Source organism: Bufo bufo, chromosome 1, assembly GCF_905171765.1.
Source record: "Bufo bufo chromosome 1, aBufBuf1.1, whole genome shotgun sequence".
NCBI lineage: Eukaryota > Metazoa > Chordata > Amphibia > Anura > Bufonidae > Bufo > Bufo bufo.
In genome coordinates, this window is record NC_053389.1 from 797,369,176 (window position 1) to 797,396,381 (window position 27,206).

A 27,206-nucleotide genomic window follows, 5' to 3' on the forward strand; every position below is an offset into this window, starting at 1 on the left:
ATAAAGGATATATTATTGTGACTAGTAGTAAAACATATTTTCATTATCTCATCAGCTATCTCCATGGTGAACCTGTTAAAGGAAACTCCTTTGTGCTCTTTGGACTCAAGAGAGACAATGAGAAGAAAAGTCTACCAAATACCCTGAGGAGAGTAGATGTAATGATACTTTTTCTTCAAAGCTTAAAGGGGTTGTCCAGGATTGGGGACATTGCTCTTATAGTACAAGTCTGGCATTCACATTACATACAAGCATGTAGTACCTTTGGCACATATTTCTGCAGCCCCGTTTTTATCTTTGAAATTCATGGCCGGAAGTTACTGTTTTCTTCTCCTCATTGACGTACCGGGTCCCTTGCAGGCAAGCAAAGCTTCCTCTTCCACTGCTCAGGAAGCCCGATGACGTCACTGGCAGCATAAGTAATTTATGCAGAGTGGATGGAGGGGCGGTATCTAGGCTGGCCAACATCTCGCTAAGCCCCGCCCCTCCAGTCCGGTGACGTCACGGGGCAAGGAGCTTTAGAATGAATGGAGGTGAATATTGATGAGGGGCGGAGTTACAGCGGCTGGCCCCGCCCCGCCCCTCCAGTCCGGAGACGTCACCGGGCAAGGAGCTTTAGAATGAATGGAGGTGAATATTGATGAGGGGCGGAGTTACAGCGGCTGGCCGTCATCACATTAAGCCCCGCCAGTTCGGTGACGTCACCGGGCAAGGAGTTTTAGAATGATTGGAGGTGAATATTGATGAGGGGGCGGAGTTACAGCAGAGCAGAGAGACAGCTGTAACCACCTGATGCCGCGCTGCCACAGGACCCACAGGGCAGTGCAGCCGGAAGTTAGGGAAAGATAAACAGATATATAAACAATGAGTGGGGGACCGTTGGAGCCACATAGAAGTGGTGAAAATAGCTGAAAATATATGGAGGCACCTTTATTTATATGTACTTTTTTTTTTATTTGCTCCTTGACAACCCCTTTAACTTCTTCTTGGTTCAATAAATACATTTACCCTTGTTCTTCAAGTGATCCATCATCAGAATCCATTAAAAATTATAATATCCAGACACCTATGATAATAACTAAAGAAGCTGTCTGAGATTTAGGCTCTGTTCACATCTGCACAATGGTTTCCCTCAGTAGAAAAAATATAAATGCAGTGATTGATCCATAGCACAATGAATACTGATGGTGACTAGAGGAGCATTGGTTTCCCCTGCAGTGTTCATCTTATTTATGAGAAACAGTATTGTTCTGCAGATGTGGACATAGCCTCCATTGCTGCCCTGAAAAAGAACCTATCTTGTCCATAGTAGAAGATCAATATTGAGCTGGACATTCCTCTTCTACCTTGGATATTTTCCAATGCTTGACATCCAGCAAGGGCTCATTGAAACTTTGCATTTCATCCCTATCCAAAAGGATACATACTGTAGATCTATAGAAGTAGGGTGAGCTGTACACACTTGACAGCTATTGTTATCTTTAGTCCATAGACTGTACTGTACTTTAGATTTCAGAGAATGAGATTATGGTGCAAAACCACTCACAGAACATGGGCAAAAGTGACACAGTTTCCAGAAAAAAATTGTCTCAGTTTTCTAATTTCATACAAGTTCAAAAGAAGTTGTCCCTCTTAGGGTGAACCAGATTGGAGCCACCACGGCCATCAGCTCATCATCACAGGTCAGAATCCCAACTCCTCTGGCAAACAGCTGATTTTGCTTGAGTGAAGCCATTGCATGTAAGATATCTAGCACTACATGGTGGACATGAGTGCACCAAAGTGGGAGTATTTATTCAGAGCAGCTGTCCATTAGGACTTATAGAGGAGGTTCCTGATGGGGGAAGCTTAGGCCAGCCAGATTTTTGTCCTTTTGCCCATCCATATACTGTATTCATGGTTCAAGTCTTCCAGAACAAGAACTGACAGATATGTAGGTGTACACATTGTGGCCATTCTGATGATTTTTCAGTTGATCAGTGGCCCCGTATGCTCTTATTGGGTATGAAAGGATTGTCTTTATGAAATAATCTCTTTAACCAGTTGGCCGACCATGGCATATTGACTCTTTGTGGTTTTCAACTGTCATCTAGATCGACGAGGGCGAAGGCTTTGCCATTTTAAAAAGAGAGGACCTGGTGAAGTACTTTTATGAAGAGAGAGACATGTTACAATGGACCTTATTTGTGTCCGTTACTGTTATAACTGATTCAGGTAAGAGAAAAAAACATTGCAGTGGTCTTCCAAGTATGTAGACTTAATCTTAATAAATGCCAGATTAGAGATAAGTGAACTTGTCGGTTCTGATCTGCCAAATTTTTTTGAAAGTTCGGTTCGGGCCTGAATTGATTCGGTCCAAACAAATTGGCTCCAATTGCCATGGAAATCTGTATAAAACACCCACTATTTCTCTTTTTACTTTTTTATACATTTTTTATTTTCTTTACCCCCTCTGCCCCCTAAGCTCTTGAATGCAATGACAGCAATAGTAAAGCATGTCAGACACACTGACATACATACCTGTGGGTACACATATGTTTGACAGTGTTCATGAACAGCATTTAAAAATACACCATGCTGGCACGTGTTATGCTTTTCATATTCCAAAGCTTCCAAAAATTGTCCATTATCAGGGGCAGATGGTGTTTACAAGCAGACTGTGTTATTGGATGAAAAAAAACAAAAACATAAAGCAGTGGATTGTTGGGGGACCAATCTTCCAAAAAGTAGGCCTTGATGGGGTCAGAATGCTTGCCTATACAACATGCACAAGTGTTAGGCCCCTTTCACACGGGCGTTCCAGATTTTCTACGGATGCGTCGCTTGTGCATTGTGGGAAAACCGCACGAGTAGGCACGCAATTGCGTTCCGATGTTCAGTTTTTATCGCGCGGGTGCAATGCGTTTTGCACGCGCGTGATAAAAAACTGAATGTGGTACCCAGACCCAAACCCGGACTTCTTCACTATAGTTCATGTTTGGGTTAGGTGTTCTGTAGATTTTATTATTTTCCCCTATAACATGGTTATAAGGGAAAATAATAGCATTCTTAATACAGAATGCTTACTAAAATGTGGCTTGAGGGGGTTAAAAAAAAATATTAAATTAACTCACCTCATTCTCTTGTTCGCGCAACCGGCATCGTCTTCTTTCTACTTCTTTCAGGACCTGCAAAAGGACCTTTGATGACGTAATCACGCTCACCGTGTGGTGAGCACGATGACGTCAGCGCAGGTCCTGCTGAATGAAGATAGAAGGATCTTCTATCTTCATTCAGCAGGACCTGCGCTGACGTCACCACGCGGTGAGCGCGATTACCAAAGGTCCTTTTGCAGGTCCTCAAAGTAGAAGAAAGAAGACGATGCCGGCTGCGCAAAGAAGAGGATGAGGTGAGTTATTTATTTATTTATTTTTTAACCCCTCAAGCCACATTTTAGTAAGCATTATGTATTAAGAATGCTATTATTTTCCTTTATAACCATGTTATAGGGGAAAATAATACAGTAAGTTTACTTTTATCAATTTACTAACATCATCTAGCAACCATGCATGAAAATTGCATTGCATCCGCACTTGCTTGCGGATGCTATGCGATTTTCACACATCCCTATTCATTTGTATGGCAGTAAAAAACACAGAATACAGAACATGCTGCGATTTTCACGCAATGCACAAGTGATGCGTGAAAATCACCGCTTATCTAAACAGCCCCACTGAAGTGAATGGGTCCGGATTCAGTGCGGGTGCAATGCGTTCACCTCGTGTCTTGTTCTTAAGGAGCCAAGAAAAATTATCTTTTAATTAGGAGAAGCAGCAGTGCAGTGTTGATGTGGAAAGGGTGGGGTTTTAGAGGCATGTAGACGGAATAGCAGTGGCAGCAGATGTAGTATAGCATAGAACGTACAAGGCAGTAGATAGGCTATGTGTGGTAGTAGTAGTGGTAGTAGTGGCGGATGCATAGCGTTAACATGCACTACTGCTAGTGGTGGAGGGAGGTTGGTGACTCTATAGAGGGCAGAGAAGGGCCTCCCTTTCAGACATGCTGGCAGCTGTTTACACAGTGTTTTCTTTGTAACATAGTACATAACATAGTACATAAGGCCGAAAAAAATACATTTGTCCATCCAGTTCGGCCTGTTATCCTGCAAGTTGATCCAGAGGAAGGCAAAAAAAAAAACCTCTGAGGTAGAAGCCAATATTCCCCACTTTAGGGGAATAAAAAATTCCTTCCCGACTCCAATCAGGCATCAGAATAACTCCCTGGATCAACGACCCCTCTCTAGTAGCTATAGCCTGTAATATTATTACACTCCAGAAATACATCCAGGCCCCTCTTGAATTCCTTTATTGTACTCACCATCACCACCTCCTCAGGCAGAGAGCTCCATAGTCTCACTGCTCTTACTGTAAAGAATCCTCTTCTATGTTTGTGTACAAACCTTCTTTCCTCCAGACGCAGAGGATGTCCCCTCGTCACAGTCACAGTCCTGGGGATAAATAGATGATGGGAGTGATCTCTGTACTGACCCCTGATATATTTATACATAGTAATTAGATCTCCCCTCAGTCGTCTTTTTCTAAAGTGAATAACCCTAATTTTGATAATCTTTCAGGGTACTGTAGTTGCCCCATTCCAGTTATTACTTTAGTTGCCCTCCTCTGGACCCCCTCCAGCTCTGCTATGTCTGCCTTGTTTACAGGAGCCCAGAACTGTACACAGTACTCCATGTGTGGTCTGACTAGTGATTTGTAAAGTAGTAGGAATATGTTCTCATCACGGGCATCTATCCCCCTTTTGATGCAACCCATTATCTTATTGGCCTTGGCAGCAGCTGCCTGACACTGGTTTTTGCAGCTTAGTTTGCTGTTTATTAAAATTCCTAGATCCTTTTCCATGTCAGTGTTACCCAGTGTTTTACCATTTAGTATGTACGGGTGACTTGCATTATTCCTTCCCATGTGCATAACTTTACATTTGTCAGTGTTAAACCTCATCTGCCACGTATCTGCCCAAGCCTCTTATCTATCCAGATCCATCTGTAGCAGAATATTGTCCTCTTCAGTGTAAATTACTTCACACAGTTTAGTGTCCTCTGCGAAAATGTATACTTTACTATGCAAGCCTTCTACAAGATCATTAATAAATATATTGGAGAGAATAGGGCCCAATACTGACCCCTGAGGTACTCCACTAGTGACAGTGACCCAATCTGAGTGTGTACCGTTAATAACCACCCTGTTTTCTATCATTGAGCCAGTTACTTACCCACATACAGACGTTTTCTCCCAGTCCGAGCATTCTCATTTTATATACTAACCTTTTATTTGGTACAGTGTCAAATGCTTTGGAGAAGTTCAGATATACGACATCCATTGATTCGCCGCTGTCAAGTCTAGAACTTACCTCCTCATAGAAACTAATTAAATTTGTTTGGCATGACCGATCCCTCACGAAGCCATGCTGATATGGCGTTATTTGCTTATTTTCGTTGAGATGCTCTAATATAGCATCTCTCAGAAAACCTTCAAACAGTTTACCCACAACAGATGTTAAACTTACCGGCCTATAGTTTCCAGGCTCTGTTTTTAGACCCTTTTTGAATATTGCCACCACATTTGCCATGCGCCAATCCTGTGGGACATTCTCTGTCAGTATAGAGTCCGCAAATATCAGAAATAAGGGTCTGGCTATGACATTACTTAATTCCCTTAGGATATGGGGGTGTATGCCATCCGGTCCTGGCGATTTGTCTATTTTAATCTTTTTAAGTCGCTGATGTACTTCTTCCTGGGTCAGACAGGACACTTTTAATGGGGAATTTATTTTTACATTCTGCATGTCATCTGACAGTTTATTTTCCTCAGTGAATAGAGTGGAGAAAAGAATATTTAACAGCTTTGCTTTCTCCTCGTCGCTCTCTGCGACTCCCCCCTCATTACGCTTTAAAGGGCCGACACCTTTAGATTTATACTTTTTAACATTTATATAATTGAAGAACATTTTAGGGTTAGTTTTACTCTCTTTGGCAATTAATCTCTCTTTTCAGTGCTTCCTCACTACCCTCCTGTTTTAGTGATTTATATGCTTTCTTTTTGTCATTTATTGATTTCTTTACAGTTCTATTTATTAGAGATGTCCCGAACTATTCGCCGGCGAATAGTTCCCGGCGAACATCGCTTGTTCGCTTTCGCTGCGGCGGGCGAACATATGCGATGTTCAGTCCCCCCCCCCTATTCATCATGATTGTGTAAACTTTGACCCTGTACCTCACAGTCAGCAGACACATTCCAGCCAATCAGCATCATACCCTCCCTCCCAGACCCTCCCACCTCCTGGACAGCATCCATTTTAGATTCATTCGGAAGCTGCATTCTTAGTAAGAGGAGGGACAGTGTAGCTGCTGCTGATTTAATAGGGAAATCGATAGCTAGGCCAGTGTATTCAGTGTCCACTACAGTCCTGAAAGACTCATCTGATCTCTGCTGTAAGGACTAGAACATCAGTCTGCTTTTTTTTTTTTCTGTGTAATCTAATTGCAGTTTCCTGCCAGCGTGTGTGTCAGGCTCACAGCGTATACTGTGCCCACTTGCCCAGTGCCACCACTCATATCTAGTGTCACAGTAGCTTGCATTTAAAAAAAAAAATACTTTTTTGACTGTAATATAATAGCAGTCAGTTGCCGGCACGCGTGTGTGTGTTTCATGCCCTGCAAGTGCACAGTGTCACCAGCGCAACTCATATCTGGTGTCACAGTAGATTACATTTAAAGAAAAACTACAATTTTGACTGTGAATAAATAGCAGTCAGTTGCACACACGTGTTTGAGTGTTTAAGGCCCAGCTGAAAGTGCATAGTGTCAGTGTCACCAGCGCAACTAATATCTGGTGTAACAGTAGATTACATTTAAAGAAAAACAACAATTTTGACTGTGAATAAATAGCAGTCAGTTGCACACACGTGTTTGAGTGTTTAAGGCCCAGCTGCAAGTGCATAGTGTCACCAGCGCAACCCATATCTGGTGTCACAGTAGATTACATTTAAAAAAAATAATAATTTTTGACTGTGAATAAATAGCAGTCAGTTGCACACACGTGTTTGTGTGTTTAAAGCCCAGCTGCAAGTGCATAGTGTCAGCAGCGCAACTCATATCTGGTGTCACAGTAGCTTGCACGCATAGTATAACTAAACTAATCTAAAAAAAATGACAGGCAGAGGCAGGCCACCCCGCAGGGGCCGTCGTGGTCGTGGTGATGTGATTCCCTTTGGCCCTAGAATAATGCCCAGTGTTCAGAGGCCACGTACCCTAAACTCAAAAAGTTCTGAGGACATAGTTGACTGGCTAACACAGGACACCCAATCTTCTACAGTTTCCGCTCGGAACCTTGACGCACCATCCTCTTCCAGCTCAGCTTCGGGCACCTCTCAAGTTACCACTCGCCCGCCTGCCGCCACCACCAACGCTAGCACCACAGCCACTTCACTTGATCTGTCAGAGGAAATATTTACACATCAGTTGGAAGAAATGAGTGATGCGCAACCATTATTGCCAGAGGATGTAGATAACAGGGATATGTCTCAGTCAGGCAGCATTATACACATGGACATACGTTGTGATCATGATGATGTTGTACCCGCTGCTTCCTTTGCTGAGTTGTCAGATACAAGTGAAGCGGTTGATGATGACGATGTGTCCGTGGATGTCACGTGGGTGCCCGCTCGAAGAGAAGAAGAACAACGGGAAAGTTCAGATGGGGAGACAGAGAGGAGGAGGAGACGAGTTGGAAGCAGGGGGAGGTCGTCGCAAGGAGCTAGTGGCACAGTCAGACAGCATGCATCGGCACCCGGGGTCAGCCAGACAGCACGCCAATTAACGCATGCTGTTGCCACCACCAGAATGCAGTCATTGCAGAGCTCAGCAGTGTGGCATTTTTTTTGTGTGTCTGCCTCTGACAACAGCGATGCCATTGGCAACCTGTGCCAAAAGAAACTGAGTCGTGGGAAGTCCAACACCCACCTCTGTACAACTGATTTGCAAAGGCACATGATCGCACATCACAAACGCCTATGGGATCAACACATGAGTACAAGCAGCACACAAACTCAAAGCCGCCATCCTCCTCCTGGTCCAGCATCTTCAGCCACGTCAACCACTGCTGTCCTCCTTGCCCCCTCTCAACCATCCGCCACTCCGTCTCTCACCTTCAGCAGTTCCTGCTCATCTGCCCACAGTCAGGTGTCTGTCAAGGACATGTTTGAGCGTAAGAAGCCAATGTCACAAAGTCACCCCTTTGCCCGGCGTCTGACAGCTGGCTTGTCGGAACTCTTAGCCCGCCAGCTTTTACCATACAAGCTGGTGGAGTTTGAGGCCTTCCAAAAATTTGTGGCTATTGGGACACCGCAGTGGAAGGTACCCGGCCGAAATTTCTTTGCACAAAAGGCAATCCCCAACCTGTACTCGATTGTGCAAAAGGAAGTAATGGCATGTCTGACACACAGTGTTGGGGAAAGGGTGCATCTGACCACTGATACCTGGTCTGCAAAGCACGGTCAGGGCAGGTATATCACCTACACTGCGCATTGGGTAAACTTGCTGACGGCTGCCAAGCATGGAATGCGTGGCTCTGCAGAGGAGTTGGTGACACCGCCACGACTTGCAGGCAGGCCCGCTGCCATCTCCTCTACTCCTCCTACTTCATCCTCTTCCATAACCTCCTCGGCTGAGTCCTCTTCTGCTGCTGCGTCTTGCTCCACATCAACGGCACCCCCCCAGCTCCCCAGGGGCTATTCCACATCCCAGATACGACAGTGTCACGCCGTCTTGGGGTTGACTTGCCTGAAAGCAGAGAGTCACACCGGACCAGCACTCCTGTCCGCCCTGAACACACAGGAGGATCAGTGGCTGACTCCGCACCAACTGGAGATCGGCAAAGTGGTGTGTGACAACGGAAGCAATTTGTTGGCGGCATTGAATTTGGGCAAGTTGACACATGTGCCGTGCATGGCACATGTGTTTAATCTGATCGTACAACGCTTTGTGCATAAGTACCCAGGCTTACAGGACGTCCTCAAGCAGGCCAGGAAGGTGTGTGGCCATTTCAGGCGTTCCTACACGGCCATGGCGCACTTTTCAGATATCCAACGGCGAAACAACATGCCAGTGAGGCACTTGATTTGCGACAGCCCGACACGTTGGAATTCAACACTCCTAATGTTCGACCGCCTGCTCCAACAATAAAAAGCAGTCAACCAGTATTTGTATGACCGGGGTGCTAGGACAGCCTCTGCGGAGCTGGGAATTTTTTTGCCACGTTACTGGACGCTTATGCACAATGCCTGTAGGCTCATGCGTCCTTTTGAGGAGGTGACCTAGTCAGTCGCACCGAAGGCACCATCAGCGACATCATCCCATTTGTTTTCTTCCTGGAGCGTGCCCTGTGAAGAGTGCTGGATCAGGCCATAGATGAGCTTGAAGAGGAAGAGTTGTGGTCACCATCACCACCAGAAACAGCCTTATCAGCATCGCTTGCTGGACCTGCGGCAACGCTGGAAAAGGAGTGTGAGGAAGAGGAGTCAGATGAGGAATGTGGCTTTGAGGAGGAGGAGGAATACCAACCACAGCAGGCATCCCAGGGTGCTCGTTGTCCCCTATTTGGTACCCGTGATGTTATACGTGGTTGGGGGGAAGAACATACCTTCAGTGAGATCACTGAGGACGAGGAACGGGAAATGAGTAGCTCGGCATCCAACCTTGTGCAAATGGGGTCTTTCATCCTGTCGTGCCTGTTGAGGGACCCTCGTATAAAAAAGCTGAAGGAGAACGATCTGTACTGGGTGGCCACGCTACTAAATCCCCGGTTAAAGCAGAAAGTGCCTGAAATGTAACCTAATTACCGCAAGTCGGAAAGGATGCAGCAGTTCCAAAGTAAATTAAAAAGTATGCTTTACACAGCGTATAAGGGTGATGTCACAGCACAACGGGAATCTAACAGGGGAAGAGGCGAAAGTAATCCTCGTTCTACCACGACCACGCCGGCAAGGACAGGACGCTTTACAGACGTGTTGTTGATGGAGGACATGCAGACCTTTTTAAGTCCTACGCATCGCCACAGCCCTTCGGAGTCCACCCTCAGAGAATATATATATATTTTTCTTTTATATATCCATCCACAAAAGTATCCACTGGCCAACGTTTCGGTCTAGTCTTAGACCTTGTTCACTAAGGCCGTGAACAAGGTCTAAGACTAGACCGAAACGTTGGCCAGTGGCTACTTTTGTGGATGATATATAAAAGAAAAAAATATATATAAAAAAGATAAAAAAGATATGAAATAAAACAAGCAACTAAAAATAACTACAGAGTGCTGTGGTCTTTTGATGTAATTTGAATGTACCCTTACCACAGAGCACCTGCCAACCTTCAACATGGAGTGCAGCTGAACCCCTTTTCCTCAACACCCTCAGAGAACGACTCGACTGACAGGTAGCAGACTACCTCGCCTTAACTGAAGATATCGACACTCTGAGGAGCGATGAACCCCTTGACTACTGGGTGTGCAGGCTTGACCTGTGGCTGAGCTATCCCAATTTGCGATAGAACTTTTGGCCTGCCCCGCTTCAAGTGTCCTGTCAGAAAGGACCTTAAGTGCAGCAGGAGGTATTGTCACTGAGAAGAGAAGTCGCCTAGGTCAAAAAACTCTAGATTACCTCACCTTTATTAAGATGAATGAGGCATGGATCCCGAAGGGACTGACAGTGGGCGATACATTCGACTAAAAAAGGCCTGATGAGATGAGCTGCCTTGCTAAAAATGGTCCACACGCTGCTGTATTTAATCTCTGAATGCCGGATGACTTGCGTGACTTATCCGCCACCAACTAGGGTTCAAACCGCAATGTTTTAGGGCACTTTCTGCCTGGGAAACATCAATTTTTCTGGCCGCTGCTACAGCAGCGGCTGCAACAATAGCAAATTTTTCAGGCATGTGTACATGCCTAATTTTTCTGGCCTCTGGTGCTGCACTGTGGCTGCAAAAACAAAACAAAAAAAAGGCACATACATGTGTCAATTCCCCTTCGTGATCGTTACCTTGTTGTGGTAAAGGGGCTTGCGTATCACAATGAAGCGACCACCTCTATGAGTGTGTTGGGAAAGGCAATGTTGGCACACCACAGATGATAAGGTCGTTGCTTCATTGTGAACAAACCAAAAGCGATCGGCTGGATAATTTTGCATAGAAAAAACATAAAATTTTCTTTGTGATCATCTAAGGTGATCATTAAAGCCTACTAGGCCAACAATGGGCCCACACTGCAGAATCATTGTTTTCTGGGTCACTTAACCGTCACTGAACTACCTCAGCACGACCATAGGCTTTGAAAAACCGCCATCGCCTGCAATCTCCCAAACGTGCGCACGAGCACAGTCATCACTACACCAAGATTGACGCATAGAGGAATAAAATTTATGTCATGAGTGTGTCAACTATTGACAACTCTTTGCGGTTGTCTAAAATCTAATCCATACACGTACCCTGATAGGGGACGTAACAGGGATTAAACTGATAGGAATAGTACCACTTAACACACCACTCCTATCTGGTGGCACAGTAGATTGCATGCGCAGTGCCCCAAATTGGAAGTAGGCGGACCGACCAAGCATCTTTTTCCATCTCCCGGTTCCTAAAATCTATTCCATATACACGTCCCCTGATAGGGGACGTAACAGGGATTAAACTGATAGGAATAGTACTACTTAACACACCACTCCTATCTGGTGGCACAGTAGATTGCACGGGCAGTGCTCCAAATTGGAAGTAGGAGGACCGACCAAGCATCTTTTTCCATCTCTCGGTTCCTAAAATCTATTCCATATACACATCCCCTGATAGGGGACCTAACAGGGATTAAACTGATAGGAATAGTACTACTTAACACACCTTATAATAATAATAATAATACTAATGGACGTAACAGGGATTAAACTGATAGGAATAGTACTACTTAACACACCTTATAATAACGCAGAGAGAGGCAACGCAGAGAGAGGAGTCTGAAGAAGAAAAGTCAGAGGAGGAAGGTGGCTTTGAGGAGGTGGAAGACCAAACACAGCAGGCGTCTCAGGGGGCTTGTTGTCACCTTTCGGGGACCCTTGGTGTTGTACATGGCTGGGTGGAGGAAGAGACTTTCAATGACATCAGTGAGGACAAGGAACGGGACATGGCTAGCTTGGTATCCAACCTTGTGCAAATGGGAAGTTTGCAGTTGTGCAAATGGACTGTTTGCGGTTGTTTACGGTGGGTTAAACGGGGAGTTTGGTCTGTTACTGTAAAGCGGGAGTAACCCTTACACTACCTAATCGATACAACATCATACCTGATGTTTTAAAGCACGTTATTCCAAACAATTTAGGAATGTTAGCTGATTTATGCCCTTTATGGATTAAAACCCGACTCTGCGTCAACTATGTAATTTTCCATGGGAGTTTTGCCATGGATCCCCCTCCGGCATGCCACAGTCCAGGTGTTAGTCTCCTTGAAACAACTTTTCCATCACTATTGTGGCCAGAAAGAGTCCCTGTGGGCTTTAAAATTCGCCTGCCTTTTGAAGTCTATGGCGGTTCTCCCGGTTCGCCCGTTCGCGAACATTTGCGAAAATTTGCGCTCTCCGTTCACGAACGGAAAATTTTATGTTCGCGACAGCTCTAATATTTATCCACATTGGTTTATTTTTGTTCCTTAACCTTTTATTCCCATATGGTATGTACCTCTCACAATGAGATTTTAGGATGCTTTTAAAGATATCCCATTTTGTGGCTGTATTTTTATTTTTGAGGACTTTGTCCCAGTTAGTTAGGCCTATGGCCTCTTGCTTTTTTGAAGTTTGGTATTTTAGTTCCTCCCTGGAGAAACGCTCTTTTGAATGATAATTGGAAGGTTATTACTTTATGGTCACTATTTCCCAGGTGTCCCCCAACCTGCACGTCTGTCGTTCTGTCAGGCCTATTGGTTAATACTAAGTCCAGTATGGCCGTCCCTCTAGTCGGGTCCTGAACCAGTTGGGAGAGGTAATTGTCTTTGGTTATTGCCAAGAACCTGTTTCCTTTATGAGATATACAAGTTTCAGTTTCCCCGTCGATATCTGGGTAGTTGAAGTCCCCCATAATAACCACCTCATTATGATTTGCCGCCTCGTCTATCTCGTTTAGTAGTAGATTTTCTGTGGACTCTGGTATATTAGGTGGTTTATAGTAAACTCCTATTAGTAATTTATTGTTCTTTTTAGCTCCATATATCTCTACCCACAGTGACTCCACATGTTCATGTCCCTCACTTATATCTTCACGGAGTGTGGGCTTTAGACAAGACTTTACATAAAGGCAAACCCCGCCCCCTCTCCGGTTTTGACGATCTTTCTAAACAGACTGTAACCTTGTACATTAACTGCCCAGTCATAGCTATCATCCAGCCATGTCTCAGTTATTCCCACTATGTCATAGTCCTCCTCACACATCACTAATTCCAGTTCACCAGTTTTATTAGTCAGGCTTCTGGCATTAGTATACATACAATTAAGAGGTTTATGTATATTTTTTACCCTACACCTTTCCTTCTGAACTGTTCTAGTCCCTCCTTCCATTTCTCCCCCAGTCCCACTACCTTGCCCCCGGTCTCTATCTGCACTATCTTCCCCTCCTATAATGTAATTTCCCTCCCCCCCCAGTCCCTAGTTTAAACACTCCTCCAACCTTCTAGCCATATTTCTCCCCAGCACAGCTGCCCCTTCCCCATTGAGGTGCAGCCCGTCCCTACGATAGAGCCTGTAGCCGATAGAGAACTCGGCCCAGTTCTCCAGGAACCCAAACCCCTCCTTCCTACACCAGTTCTTGATCCACTTGTTAATCTCCCTAATCTCCCGCTGCCTTTCTTGTGTGGCCCGTGGTACAGGTAGTATTTCGGAAAGTACTACCTTTTGAGGTCCTTGCCCTAAGCTTTTGACCTAGATCCCTGAAATCATTTTTAAGGACTCTCCACCTACCCCTAACTTTGTCATTGGTTCCGATATGGACCATGACCGCTGGATCTTCTCAAGCCCCTCCCAGTAATCCGATCCGCGATGTGTCGAACTCTAGCGCCAGGAAGACAGCACTCCCCTATATCAAGCAGAGAAAAAAATGGGTTTAAATGGCAACACACAGCAGAGAAAAAAATAAAGCTTTAATAAAATAATTTTGCCTCACTTTTGATAGGAGGAAAACATTCCCTCATTTTTCTTTAGTAGCGAGGGTCTAAAAGCATGGCTAACCAGTAATCATCAGACTGCTTGATGTCAACGATACGCTTGTACACCTGTCAGTGCTTAAGCAAGCGAGCATACAGCTCGCCATTCTGGCTAACATGCTCTTTAAGCCAGTTCTTTCTGGCTCCCCTCCCCTCTGAGACAATTGGATGTATTGGTGGGTGCTATCGTCATCATCATCCTCCTGCTTCTCCACCTCTGATTCCTTCTCCAGTGGCAGTTTTTCATCCTATATCCTCCACCATTATGAGAATTTCTCCTTGTGGGTCAGCAACTGCTACAGGGTGGACAGCAAGATGTGTTAGCTGTTCTTCTTCTGTCATCGTTTGTTCTGAGATAAATATGAGGGGGATGACATTGTCCATGCCACAATTGTCCCTGCTGACAAACTTTGTGGTCTCTTTGAAGGGATTCCGCCCCCAACAGGTGCCTCAAATGAGCTGCAGCTGCCTGACCTTGAGACAACACATGCTCCCTGCTGAGGTGTTCTGGCACATGACACAACGTTGTGGCTGTTGTCGCTGACCACCTTGCCCAGTTGGAGTAGGCAGAGTAACAGCCAATGTGATGTTTTCTGCTTGATGTACTTTAGCAACTGCTTGCCTGTGTGGCTACTCTTGCCCAGGTTAATCACCTCCAATATGGCATGGCAATGCTTGACTTGACACATGTGAGAGAAAGGAGGGGAAGTGGGAGTGACAATGTGCCCTGCTGTTGTTGTGGACAGGCGAGCATCCATGGAGGAGGTGGAGTGAACGGGGGGTTCAAAAGGACCTGGCCTTGTTGCTGGGGTGGTGCCTCATTGCTGCCACAGAAAAATTGATCCAGTGGGGTACGAAAGACATGTACTTTTCCTGCTCGTAACAGCTGCTAAAGACAGCGTATACTAAACGTATAAACGTTAAGTTATGAACCGACTAGTTCATCTCTGTGCCAAATGATCAAATATTTCCAAGAAAGCTCAAAATCTGCCCCCATCTTTGCTCACTCTTCTTTTTCTGGTGTTTTGCACATTAAATTACATTTCTGAGCTAGAAACAAGTGGACTTCAAAAGAACAGGGTGGACAGATCAAACTCATTTTTTCCAAAAGGTTTTACCTATATGGTGTGTACATGGCAAGTTGTATAACTCTAAGTATTTATTACTACAGTATCTGATGTAGCTGGTAGTGATGAGCAAAGTTTTAAAAAAATAGATTCGGCAGCCTCGCCAAACTTGGAGAAGAAATTAAATTTGTTACAAAGTACATTCTATTAAGTGGGCACAATGACGGGGAACAGCAATCGTGCCGCCCCCCCATCATTGAACCCCTCAGATCCCACATTCAATGCTGACCTCATCCAGTTGATCGTGGAGAGGCCGTCGTGGCCCTCTTGATTTAAGAAAAGGTGTCAAATCTCATGCCCGCTGACATGATAACGATAGAATGTCATCACACTGGGTGGGCGCAGTGACATCATCACTGATGACATCACCATGCCCGGCCAGCATGATGACGTGGCGATGTCACAGGTCATAGTGCATGAGATTTGGCGCATTTTCTTTCATCAAGATGACCACAACGGCCTCTCAGCGATCAAATGGATGGATTTTTTTTTACCACCATTTCAAGAAAAATCGATTTGTTACACCCAAAATGTGATGAAATTCACCTTTATTACTAATCACATTTTTCCTGAAATTCGGATCGAAGTCCACTGACATAAAATTCAGTTCAGTGAGCTCCTAAATGGTATCACAGCTTCCTTCATGATGTACGGTTAGGTGGGATAGGATGGTGGCACTTTTACATATCCCATAATCGGGCCCTGGCTGGCACATGTATGTGTAGTGTAACTAGAGTTCTATGGGCCCCAGGGGAAACTTTAGAAGGACCCCCCTCCCCATTATATCTTTGAATGTGTTGCAGTACACAGTCTACAGGCTGCCGCTGATCACTACAAAAACCTATAGCATCTACACCAATGATGGTCAGTTCGCAGTGTTCGCCAGCGAACACATGCGGGCTGCCATCTTTAGTAAGGTAGACTCACCCGTCCGGCGATGCACAGGTAAGCCCTTACCTGTGCCTGTGCCGGTCTGAAATCAAATGCGGTCACCGGGAGCAGGCAGTTCTGAGAACAGCCGCCGGGGGCCTTCATCGGGTTGTTCTCGGAACTGCCTGCTCCCGGTGACTGCATTTGATTTCAGACAGGCTCCCGGCAATGGTAAGGGCTTACCTGTGCATTGCCAGACGGGTGAGTCTACCTTACTAAAGATGGCAGCCCGCATGTGTTCGCTGGCGAACACTGCGAACTGACCATCACTGATCTACACTATATGTGGACTCCTCGACCCTTACAAATTATAAAATATAAATGACCTACTTTAATGCCCCAACAGCCATTGGCTGCTCAAGTCAGCTGGTAGCCTATGTAGGATGGGAAATTATAGGGCTTACCCTGAACATACCATATAAATCACTCCCAAACCGCCCATCACCATCCCTGTGCCCAGCACTATCTGCCCCCTCTGCCAGCACCAGCACGTTCACCAGCTACCAAAGCCCCCCCAGCAACATCACCATTGATAACAGTAACAGCAAGGTCAAACTGAACTCAAACTAATGGTGGATTTTCACGGGACGATTCTGCAGCCGATTGTTCGGAAGGAAACGTTCCTTCACGACAGTCGTCTGCTCGTTCAGTGAAGGAGACCGTGCATTTACATGCAGCGACCACATTCACTGTATGAGGACGAGGGATCACTATTGTCATCGCTTGTCCTCAGCAAATTGCTGTTTAGACCACACAACCTACTGCCCAGAAACTTTGATCGGTGGTGCCTGAATGAACGACAGGATTTACCGTAAACACATTTAAACGGGCAGATTGTTGGGAACGACTGTTCGCAGATAATCTGGATAATTATTGACTCCCGATAATCTGGACAATTATTGGCTCCCGATAATCTGGACAATTATTGGCTCGTGGTAATGCAGCTTGACTCTAACTTTGATAAGAAGACACCAGGATGAGCAGGTTTAGCGCAGCTGCCTGTAGGCTAGCAGAGACGAGGAGGATGTAAGTTTAGGACACCTCCTCCTCCAGGACCCACAAGAACTAAATGCCTCTGTGACATATACAGATACAGCGCTGGACCTACAGCACTGGGTCTGTATATACCACGGAGACTCAGGGGTGTACCTAGCCTTTTGGCTGCCTGAGGAGAAAATTTAAACGGCGCCTCACCCCTACCCCCAATCTTAAACCAAATTCTCAACCAGAAAAGAACAAACAGCAGGTGGCTCTATACTAACACATTTTATGTAATAACTCAACTATACTATTTTTTTAATAACAATTTTAGTGAACAGCAAACTAATCTGTAGAAACCAGTGTCAGGCAGCTGCTGCCAAGGCCAATAAGATAATGGGTTGTATCAAATGGGGCATAGATGTTAGTGATGAGAACATAGTCCTACCACTTTACAAATCACTGGTCAGACCACACATGGAGGACTGTGTACAGTTCTGGGCTCCTGTGAACAAGGCAGACATAGCAGAGCTGGAGAGGGTTCAGAGGAGGGCAACTGAAGTAATTACAGGAATGAAGGAATTACAGTACCCTGAAAGATTATCGACATTAGGGTTATTCACTTTAGAATAAAGACAACTGAGGGGAGATCTAACAACTATGAATATATCAGGGACAGAAACAGGTACAGAGATCGCCCCTATCATCTATTTATCCCCAGGACTGTAACGAGGGGACATCCTCTGCGTCTGGAGGAGAGAAGGTTTGTACACAAACATAGAAGAGGATTCTTTATGGTAAGAACAGTAAGACTATGGAACTCTCTGCCTGAGGAGGTGGTGATGGCGAGTACAATAAAGGAATTCAAGAGGGGCCTGGATGTGTTTCTGGAGTGTAGTAATATTACAGGATATAGCTACTAGAGAGGGGTTGTTGATCCAGGGAGTTATTCTGATGCCTGATTGGATTCGGGAAGGAATCTTTTTCCCCCTTAAGTGGGGAAAATTGACTTCTGCCTCTTTTTTTTCCTTCCTATGGATCAACTTGCAGGATAACAGGCTGAACTGGAAGGACAGAGGGCTTTTTTCGGCCTTATAAACTATGTTACTATGTTAATTGCCAAAGTCTTCAGATCCGGCTGTAGGTTTGGAAAGTGTAGAATATTTTTTCGTGGGACAACCCCTTTAATCATAGCCATGTAAATACAGTATAATGTACGGCTGCTTCTCTTACAGGCAGTGATATGGTGGAATATGAGCTGGATAACATCTTCATTGTGGAATCTCCCTATAAAATTCTCTACACAAAAACATCTAAATTTTTTAGGCCCGGAATGCCATTTGATCTTAAGGTCAGTTCACTGATTTCATGTTTGATTATATTATTATTGTTTTATTGTTCTGTTATCATATTGTATTTTTTTTTGGTCTAGTACCTTCATCCTCTGCTTTTTTTGCAAAAAAATGCAAAAAAATTATTTACATAGGAAAATATTTGTTTTGCCCGAGATAGATTAAGAAGATAACAGGATTATATAGGATGGGGGCATTATCTTATTTTTTTATTTTTTCAAGAGTCTCATTTTTTGTTTTATCCATTTCAGGTGTTTGTTACTAATCCTGATGGGTCTCCGGCTCATCGTGTCCCTGTTGTAGCAGAACCAGGAGGTTCTAGAGGAACAACTCTGGAAGATGGAACCACTCGGCTGACTCTGAACACTCTCCCAGACATAAACCTGCTGCAGATAACAGTAATATTTCCATTTTTGTACATGTCTGCATTTGGAATAGACTAATAATGATGATAAAATTATGAGCTTGTAGTAGTAATATGAACTTAGTGGAGGTGTTAAATTTCAGGATTTTAAAACTGATCACTTATCTTCTGATTGACGCCCCTGCCAATCAACTGTTCCAGAGTAGCTCAGGCTCTGGAGGTTGGCACCAGAACTACACAGATTCACCAAATATGTAGTAGATAAAGGTGGTTAATGCAGAAACCAGGAGCCGCTGATTGCCACTGATCAGGTATTGATGGCCTACCCTGAGGATAAGCCATCAATATTACATTTCTGGAATATCATTTTAATGGATGGAAAGCCTAATGGTTCTACAGTGTTGATTCGATGATGTTAATTTAAGTTCTCTTCACATGAAAATTTGGCTGCTATGTGCAACAGAGCTTTAGATGAACCAATGCTGTATACTGATAGTAACTATGAATATTTTATATTAGACAGTTAGCACTCTATTACTACTCTATTGTAGATGTCTATTTCTTCTCTCTCATTCTAGGTATCAACAATAGATGAAAAGATACCCAAGGAAAAGCAAGCTTCTGCCACCATGGTGGCCTCTGCCTACAGATCCACTGGTGGCAACTACTTATATCTCAGTGTCATAGGAAAGGAATTGAAACCAGGAGAGAATGCAATAATCAACTTTATTATCCGGAACAATGACAATGCCGTTCAAAACCAGATTAGCCATTTCAACTACGTGGTAACTTTCCTTGTCTTTTTCAAGCTTAAACCATCTAAATTGTTGTAAAAAAGCTAGATTTGATCGGCACACAACATGTGGAATCATACAGACATATTGGGAATATTTATAAAATCCCCAATTTTATTCAAAGCTAAAACAAAAACTAAAATGCATATACATACAGTCAGGTCCATAAATATTGGGACATGGACACAATTCTAACATGTTTTGCTCTATACACCACCACAATGGATTTAAAATGAAACAAACAAGATGTGCTTTAACTGCAGACTGTCAGCTTTACTTTGAGGGTATTTACATCCAAATCAGGTGAACGGTGTAGGAATTACATCAGTTTGCATATGTGCCTCCCACTTGTTAAGGGACCAAAAGTAATGGGACAATTGGCTTCTCAGCTGTTCTATGGCCAAGTGTGTGTTATTCCCTCATTATCCCAATTACAATGAGCAGATAAAAGGTCCAGAGTTCATTTCAAGTGTGCTGTTTGTATTTGGAATCTGTTGCCGTCAACTCTCAAGATGAGATCCAAAGAGCTGTCACTATCAGTGAAGCAAGCCATCATTAGGCTGAAAAAACACAACAAACCCATCAGAGAGATAGCAAAAACATTAGGCATGGCCAAAACAACGGTTTGGAACATTCTTAAAAAGAAGGAAGCACCGGTGAGCTCAGCAACACCAAAAGACCTGGAAGACCACAGAAAACAACTGTGGTGGATGACTGAAGAATTCTTTCCCTGGTGAAGAAAACACCCTTCACAACAGTTGGCCAGATCAAGAACACTCTCCGGGAGATAGGTGTATGTGTGTCAAAGTCAACAATCAAGAGAAGACTTCATCAAAGTGAATACAGAGTGTTCACCACAAGATGTAAACCATTGGTGAGCCTCAAAAACAGGAAGGCCAGATTAGAGTTGGCCAAACGACATCTAAAAAAGCCTTCACAGTTCTGGAACAACATCCTATGGACAGATGAGACCAAGATCAACTTGTACCAGAGTGATGGGAAGAAAAGAGTATGGAGAAGGAAAGGAACTGCTCATGATCCTAAGCATACCACCTCATCAGTGAAGCATGGTGGTGGCAGTGTCATGGTGTGGGCATGTATGGCTGCCAATGGAACTGGTTCTCTTGTATTTATTGATGATGTGACTGCTGACAAAAGCAGCAGGATGAATTCTGAAGTGTTTCGGGCAATATTATCTGCTCATATTCAGCCAAATGCTTCAGAACTCATTGGACGGCGCTTCACAGTGCAGATGGACAATGACCCAAAGCATACTGCAAAAGCAACTAAAGAGTTTTTTAAGAGAAATAAGTGGAATATTATGCAATGGCCAAGTCAATCACCTGACCTGAATCCGATTGAGCATTAATTTCACTTGCTGAAGACAAAACTGAAGGGAAAATGCAACAAGAACAAGCAGGAACTGAAGACAGTTGCAGTAGAGGCCTGGCAGAGCATCACCAGGGATGAAACCCAGCGTCTGGTGATGTCTATGTGTTCCAGACTTCAGGCTTTAATTGACTGCAAAGGATTTGCAACCAAGTATTAAAAAGTGAAAGTTTGATTTATGATTATTATTCTGTCCCATTACTTTTGGTCCCTTAACAAGTGGGAGGCACATATGCAAACTGTTGTAATTCCTACACCTGATTTGGATGTAAATACCCTCAAATTAAATCTGACAGTCTGAAGTTAAAGCACATCTTGTTTATTTCATTTCAAATCCATTGTGGTGGTGTATAGAGCCAAAAATTTTAGAATTGTGTCCATGTCCCAATATTTATGGACCTGACTGTATATACAAAATATAAAAAAATGAAGGAAGCAACAAACTGTAATCACTGTTGACTATATACTGCACTCATTCCAATGTGGTTGGATTAAGGCGACTGGGATCAGTCCCAGCCCAATCTGATGTTCAGTGTTCTAGTAAATCTTCATAAACCAGTGTGGGGATGCGCATATAAGTGTTTTCTATGGGTTGAGCTGTATACATGATGTGTATAATACCATGGGTGGCATGGTGTTGTACACATCACATATATAGCTCAACCCATAGAAAACACTTATATGCGCATCCCCACACTGGTTTATGAAGATTTACTAGAACACTGAACATCAGATTGGGCTGGGACTCATTGTGCATTTTGGTGTTTGTCACAAATGGTGCAGGACATTCGCCTAAAGGTGGTAGATTCTCATCAACAATCCATTTAGTGTTTTCTGCTGGAGGGTCTGCCTGCTCCTCTGGTGCTAGGTTTACCGTGGTTAACCAAACATAACCCTACCAGCGATTGGCAAGTGAGGCAGATTCTTGTTTGGAGTGATTTTTGCATAGACAATCGCATTACTGTCGGTGATCCCTATCCCCTTCCTTTGATCCCAGATTTGTTCAATCAGATTGTCGGTTGCAACGTGTTCTCCAAGTTGGATTTGAGGGGGGCATATAATCTGGTAAGGATAAAGGAGGGGGACGAATGGAAGATGGCCTTTAATACCCCTGAAGGTCATTTTGAGAATTTGGTCATGCCTTTTGGGTTGACCAATGCTCCTGCTGTTTTTCAACAATTCATCAAAGATATCTTTCATCATCAGGTGGGTAGGTTTGTGGTGGTATATCTTGATGATTTTTTAATGTATTTCCCTGACACGGAGATACATCAGGATCACGTGAGACAGGTCTTACAGATCCTAAGGGAGAATAAATAGTATGCTAAGATGGAGAAGTGTGTATTTGCTGTTCCGGAAGTTCAATTCCTGGTTTACCTACTTTCAGCTTTGGGTTTTCGGATGGATCCGGACAAAGTCCGTGCTGTGTTGGACTGGGATCGACCCGAAAATCTAAAAGCGCTCATGCGATTTTTGGGGTTCACCAACGACTACCTTAAATCTATTTTGAATTACTCGACTGTTGTGAAACCATCAACAGATATGACTAAGAAAGGTGCGGATTTCTCAATCTGGTCGGGTGAGGCATTACATGCCTTTTCAGCGGTAAAGGAATGTTTTACTTCTGCTCCTATACTGGTGCAACCTGATGTGTCACAGCCATTCATTGTGGAAATTGACGCATCCTAGGTAGGCATTGGAGCATTCTTGTCGCAGGGTCCTTCTGCTAGCGAATGGCTCCCATGTGCTTTTTTCTCTAAAAAACTCTTTACTACTGAAAGAAATTATGATGTAGGTAATAAAGAGTTGCTGGACATTAAGTTGGCTTTTGAGGAATGGCATCATTGGTTGGAAGGAGCGATTCATCCCATTACAGTAATTACTGATCCCAAAAAATCTGGCTTATCTGAAGTCGGCTAAACGTCTAAACCTGAGGCAGGCCAGATGGTTGCTGTTTTTTACTAGATTTAATTTCGTTGTCACCTATCGCCCTGGGGTTAAGAACGTCAAAGAGGATGCTTTACCGCGTAGCTTTCCCGGGGGGGGGGGGGGGATTCAGAGGATCCTGGCCCGATATTATCTGATGGGGTGGTTGTATCCGCCCTTTATCCTGAACTTAAGGCAGAGGTTTTGGAGGCCCAGGGAGATGCACCTGATTCTTGTCCTCCAGGAAAGTTGTTTGTTCCTTCGGAACTACTGCACAAGGTGGCGAGGGTTGCATAAATTTATTGAGGGCTATGTGTCAGCTTGTGAGACTTGTGCGCGTGCCAAGGTGACACATATTCGGCCTTCAGGACCTCTACTTCCCTTGTCTATCCCGTCCCTACCGTGGACTCATTTGTCCATGGACTTTATCACAGATTTTCCTAATTCCTCAGGGAAAACTGTGATTCTGGTGTGATTGATCGCTTCAGCAAGATGTTGCACTTAATAGTATTATCAGGTCTACCTAATGCTAAAACTCTCGCACAGGTGTTTGTCAATAACATTGTGAAACAACACGGTATCCCCTCTAATTTGGTATCTGATAGGGACACTCAGTTTGTTTCCAGACTCTGGAAGGCGTTCTGTACTCTCCTGGGGGTCCAATTGTCCTTCTCTTCAGCTTTTCATCCTCAGTCGAACGGACAGACTGAACGCACTAACCAGAATCTGGAGACTTATTTGACATGTTTTGTCTCTGCGAATCAGGAGGAGTGGTCTTCATTTTTGTCCTTGGCCGAGTTTGCCATAAATAACCATAGACAGGAGTCCACTGATAAGTTGCCGTTTTTTGGAGCATATGAGTTCCATCCACAGTTTGGCACATTTTCTGGTACTGAGACTTCTGGTATACCGGAAGAGGAAAGATTTTCCTCTTCGTTGTCATCTATTTGGTGAAAAATTCAAAACAATTAAAAAATATGGGCAAAAGGTATAAACGTCTAGGCCTCAGGGAGACACTGGCTCCTTCATCTGGGGTGGAACTAGAAGTCTCATTCCCTGCCACCTCTCATAGGGCCATCCAGGGTCTCCAGGGCTTAGGTTCCGGTGTATGAGTATTTCCACTTTCAGGGTCTATTCATACTGGCAGGAGTCAGGGAGAGGTCTAGGGAGGTGGGAGGATGGTTCAGCAGGTTCAACATATCTTTTCAGCAATCATTTGTAAAAAACATGAATTTTTAAAGACTGCGGAAGTTCAAGACGAAAAGCAACTGGATTAATAATGGCAGAGATTTTATATTGCCCAATAAACCTTGGCCCCAACTTCCAAGAAGGTACCTTCAACTTAATGTTTCTTGTGGACAGCCAGACAGAATCACCCACTCTCAGGTCCGGACCACTCATACGTCTCTTGTCAGTCATACCTTTATACTTTTTGCCCATATTTTTTAATTGTTTTGAATTTTTCACCAAATAGATGACAACGAAGAGGAAAATCTTTCCTCTTCCGGTATACCAGAAGTCTCAGTACCAGAAAATGTGCCAAACTGTGGATGGAACTCATATGCTCCAAAAAACGGCAACTTATCAGTGGACTCCTGTCTATGGTTATTTATGGCAAACTCGGCCAAGGACAAAAATGAAGACCACTCCTCCTGATTCTCCGAGGCAAAACATCTCAAATAAGTCTCCAGATTCTGGTTAGTGCGTTCAGTCTGTCCGTTCGACTGAGGATGAAAAGCCAAAGAGAAGGACAATTGGACCCCCAGGTGAGTATAGAACGCCTTCCAGAATCTGGAAACAAACTGAGTCGCCCTATCAGGCGCCACATCAGAGGGGATACCGTGTAGTTTTGAGATGTTATCGACAAATACTTGTGCGAGAGTTTTAGCATTAGGTAGACCTGATAATGCTATAAAGTGCGACATCTTGCTGAAGCGATCAATAACCACCAGAATCACAGTTTTCTCTGAGGAATTAGGCAAATCTGTGATAAAGTCCATGGACAAATGAGTCCACGGTCAGGACGGGATAGACAAGGGAAGTAAAGATCCTGAAGACTGATTATGTGTCACCTTGGCACGCGCACAAATCTCACAAGCTGACACATAGCCCCCAATACATTTACACAACCCTGGCTACCAGAATCACCGGGAAATGAGATCAACCGTGGATCTGCTCCCAGGGTGTCCCGTAAGAACAGTACTGTGATGTTCTTCAAACACCTTGTGCCGTAGTTCCGAAGGAACAAACAACTTCCCTGGAGGAAAAGAATCAGGTGCATCTCCCTTGGCCTCCAACACCTCTGCCTCAACTTCAGGATAAAGGGTGGATGCAACCACCCCATCAGATAATTTCGTGCCAGGATCCTCCGAATCATCCCCCCAGTGGCGCACCTACCATATAGACAGACCACGCAGCTGCTATGGGGCCTGTGAGGAAGAGGGGCCCGCAGTGGAGGAGAGGCCCCGTACCCTAATTGCTCCTGTCTTTCTTTCTAAAGCTAAAGGACCTTTGATGATGTCATTACAGGTCCTGTAAGGGAACTGCACAGTTTAAAGTGTAGTTCCCAGGTTAGAACAGTGCATCTGCCAGGACCTGTGATGACATCATCTTCAACATCACAGGTCCTGCAGGATCCAGCAAAGGAACTGCAGCAAAAATGGTGTAGTTCCTAGGTTTGAAAGGTTAATCTGCCAGGACCTGTGATGACATCATCACAGGTCCTTCAACCACTAACAGCAAGTATTAGAAGTTCACAATCAGCTCTGCATTGATCCATACAGACTGGAATGGAGTGGTAAGAGGAGGTCCTCCACTTATCATTTACCGCCCCCCCCCATGCCCTGTTTTATTCATTGCTCACTCCTGTATAATACTTCAGACAGTTACAGTGACCACTACCTCATGTACCTCACACACACAGTGACCATAATGTATAACTGACCACATATTTCTGTAAACATTGCATCTACAGTATTATACCTTGTATGTCTCACATCAATACACTGCTCTGTATATATATATATATATATATATATATATATACGTACATACGCACACTGCATATATTACAAAGCATTATAGATGCAATATGTACAGATATATAGTATATCCAGCAGTATACTGATATGTGAGGTACGAGGTATAATAGATGCAGTGTGTACAGATATATTGTATATACAGCAGTATACTGATATGTGAGGTACAAGGTATAATAGATGCAGTGTGTATAGATATATAGTATATACAGCAGTGTACTGATATGTGAGGTACGAGGTATAATATATGCAGTGTGTATAGATATATAGTATATAAAGCAGTGTACTGATATATTAGGTACGAGGTATAATAGATGAAGTGTGTACAGATATATTGTATATACAGCAGTGGACTGATATGTGAGTTACGAGCTGTAATTTATACCTCATACCTCATGTCAATACATTGCTGTATTTACTAGATAACTGTACACACTGCATCTATTATACCTCGTACCTCACATATTACACTACTGTATATACTATATACCTGTACACAGTGCATATATTATACACCTTACCTCACATATCAGTACACTGCTGTATATACTATATACCTGTACACACTGCATGTATTATACCCTGTACCTCACATATCAGTACAATACGGTGTATATATATATATATATATATATATATATATATCTTTGTGGTCATGGCTACAGCAGAGCTGGTGCCACGAAGTACCGGGACCTAACAGAGAGAAAAGGTCTACCTGCCTAGCTAAATGGCTGGAGGGGTGCCCTTAGCCATGCCGCGGGTAGGCCTAAAAGGGAGCATACCCTGAGGAATGTTGATAGAAAAGGGGAGGGAGGGTGTGGCACCGGAAACGCACGCAAGTGTGGAGAGGGCGAGCCTCCTTTTATGCGAGCCTGCGCCCCTCCCACAAATGCAGGCTGACACGTCAGCCTTAAGCTACTTGTGGTCATGGCTACGGCAGAGCTGGTGCCACGAAGTACCGGGACCTAACAGAGAGAAAAGGTCTACCTGCCTAGCTAAATGGCTGGAGGGGTGCCCTTAGCCATGCCGCGGG

At 44.1% G+C, this 27,206-nt stretch overlaps 1 protein-coding gene across 1 annotated transcript in view; it reads left to right on the forward strand.

The window, feature by feature from the left end:
* The window catches only part of LOC120988554 (A.superbus venom factor 1-like), a 413,068-nt gene that overhangs the window by 93,282 nt on the left and 292,580 nt on the right, over positions 1 to 27,206 (forward strand). Inside the window, exons 8-12 of the mRNA XM_040416077.1 lie at positions 56 to 158; positions 2,094 to 2,214; positions 18,546 to 18,661; positions 18,914 to 19,060; positions 19,605 to 19,811. Of these exons, the coding sequence (XP_040272011.1) occupies positions 56 to 158; positions 2,094 to 2,214; positions 18,546 to 18,661; positions 18,914 to 19,060; positions 19,605 to 19,811 (694 nt within the window). The remainder of the gene's footprint in view (positions 1 to 55; positions 159 to 2,093; positions 2,215 to 18,545; positions 18,662 to 18,913; positions 19,061 to 19,604; positions 19,812 to 27,206) is intronic.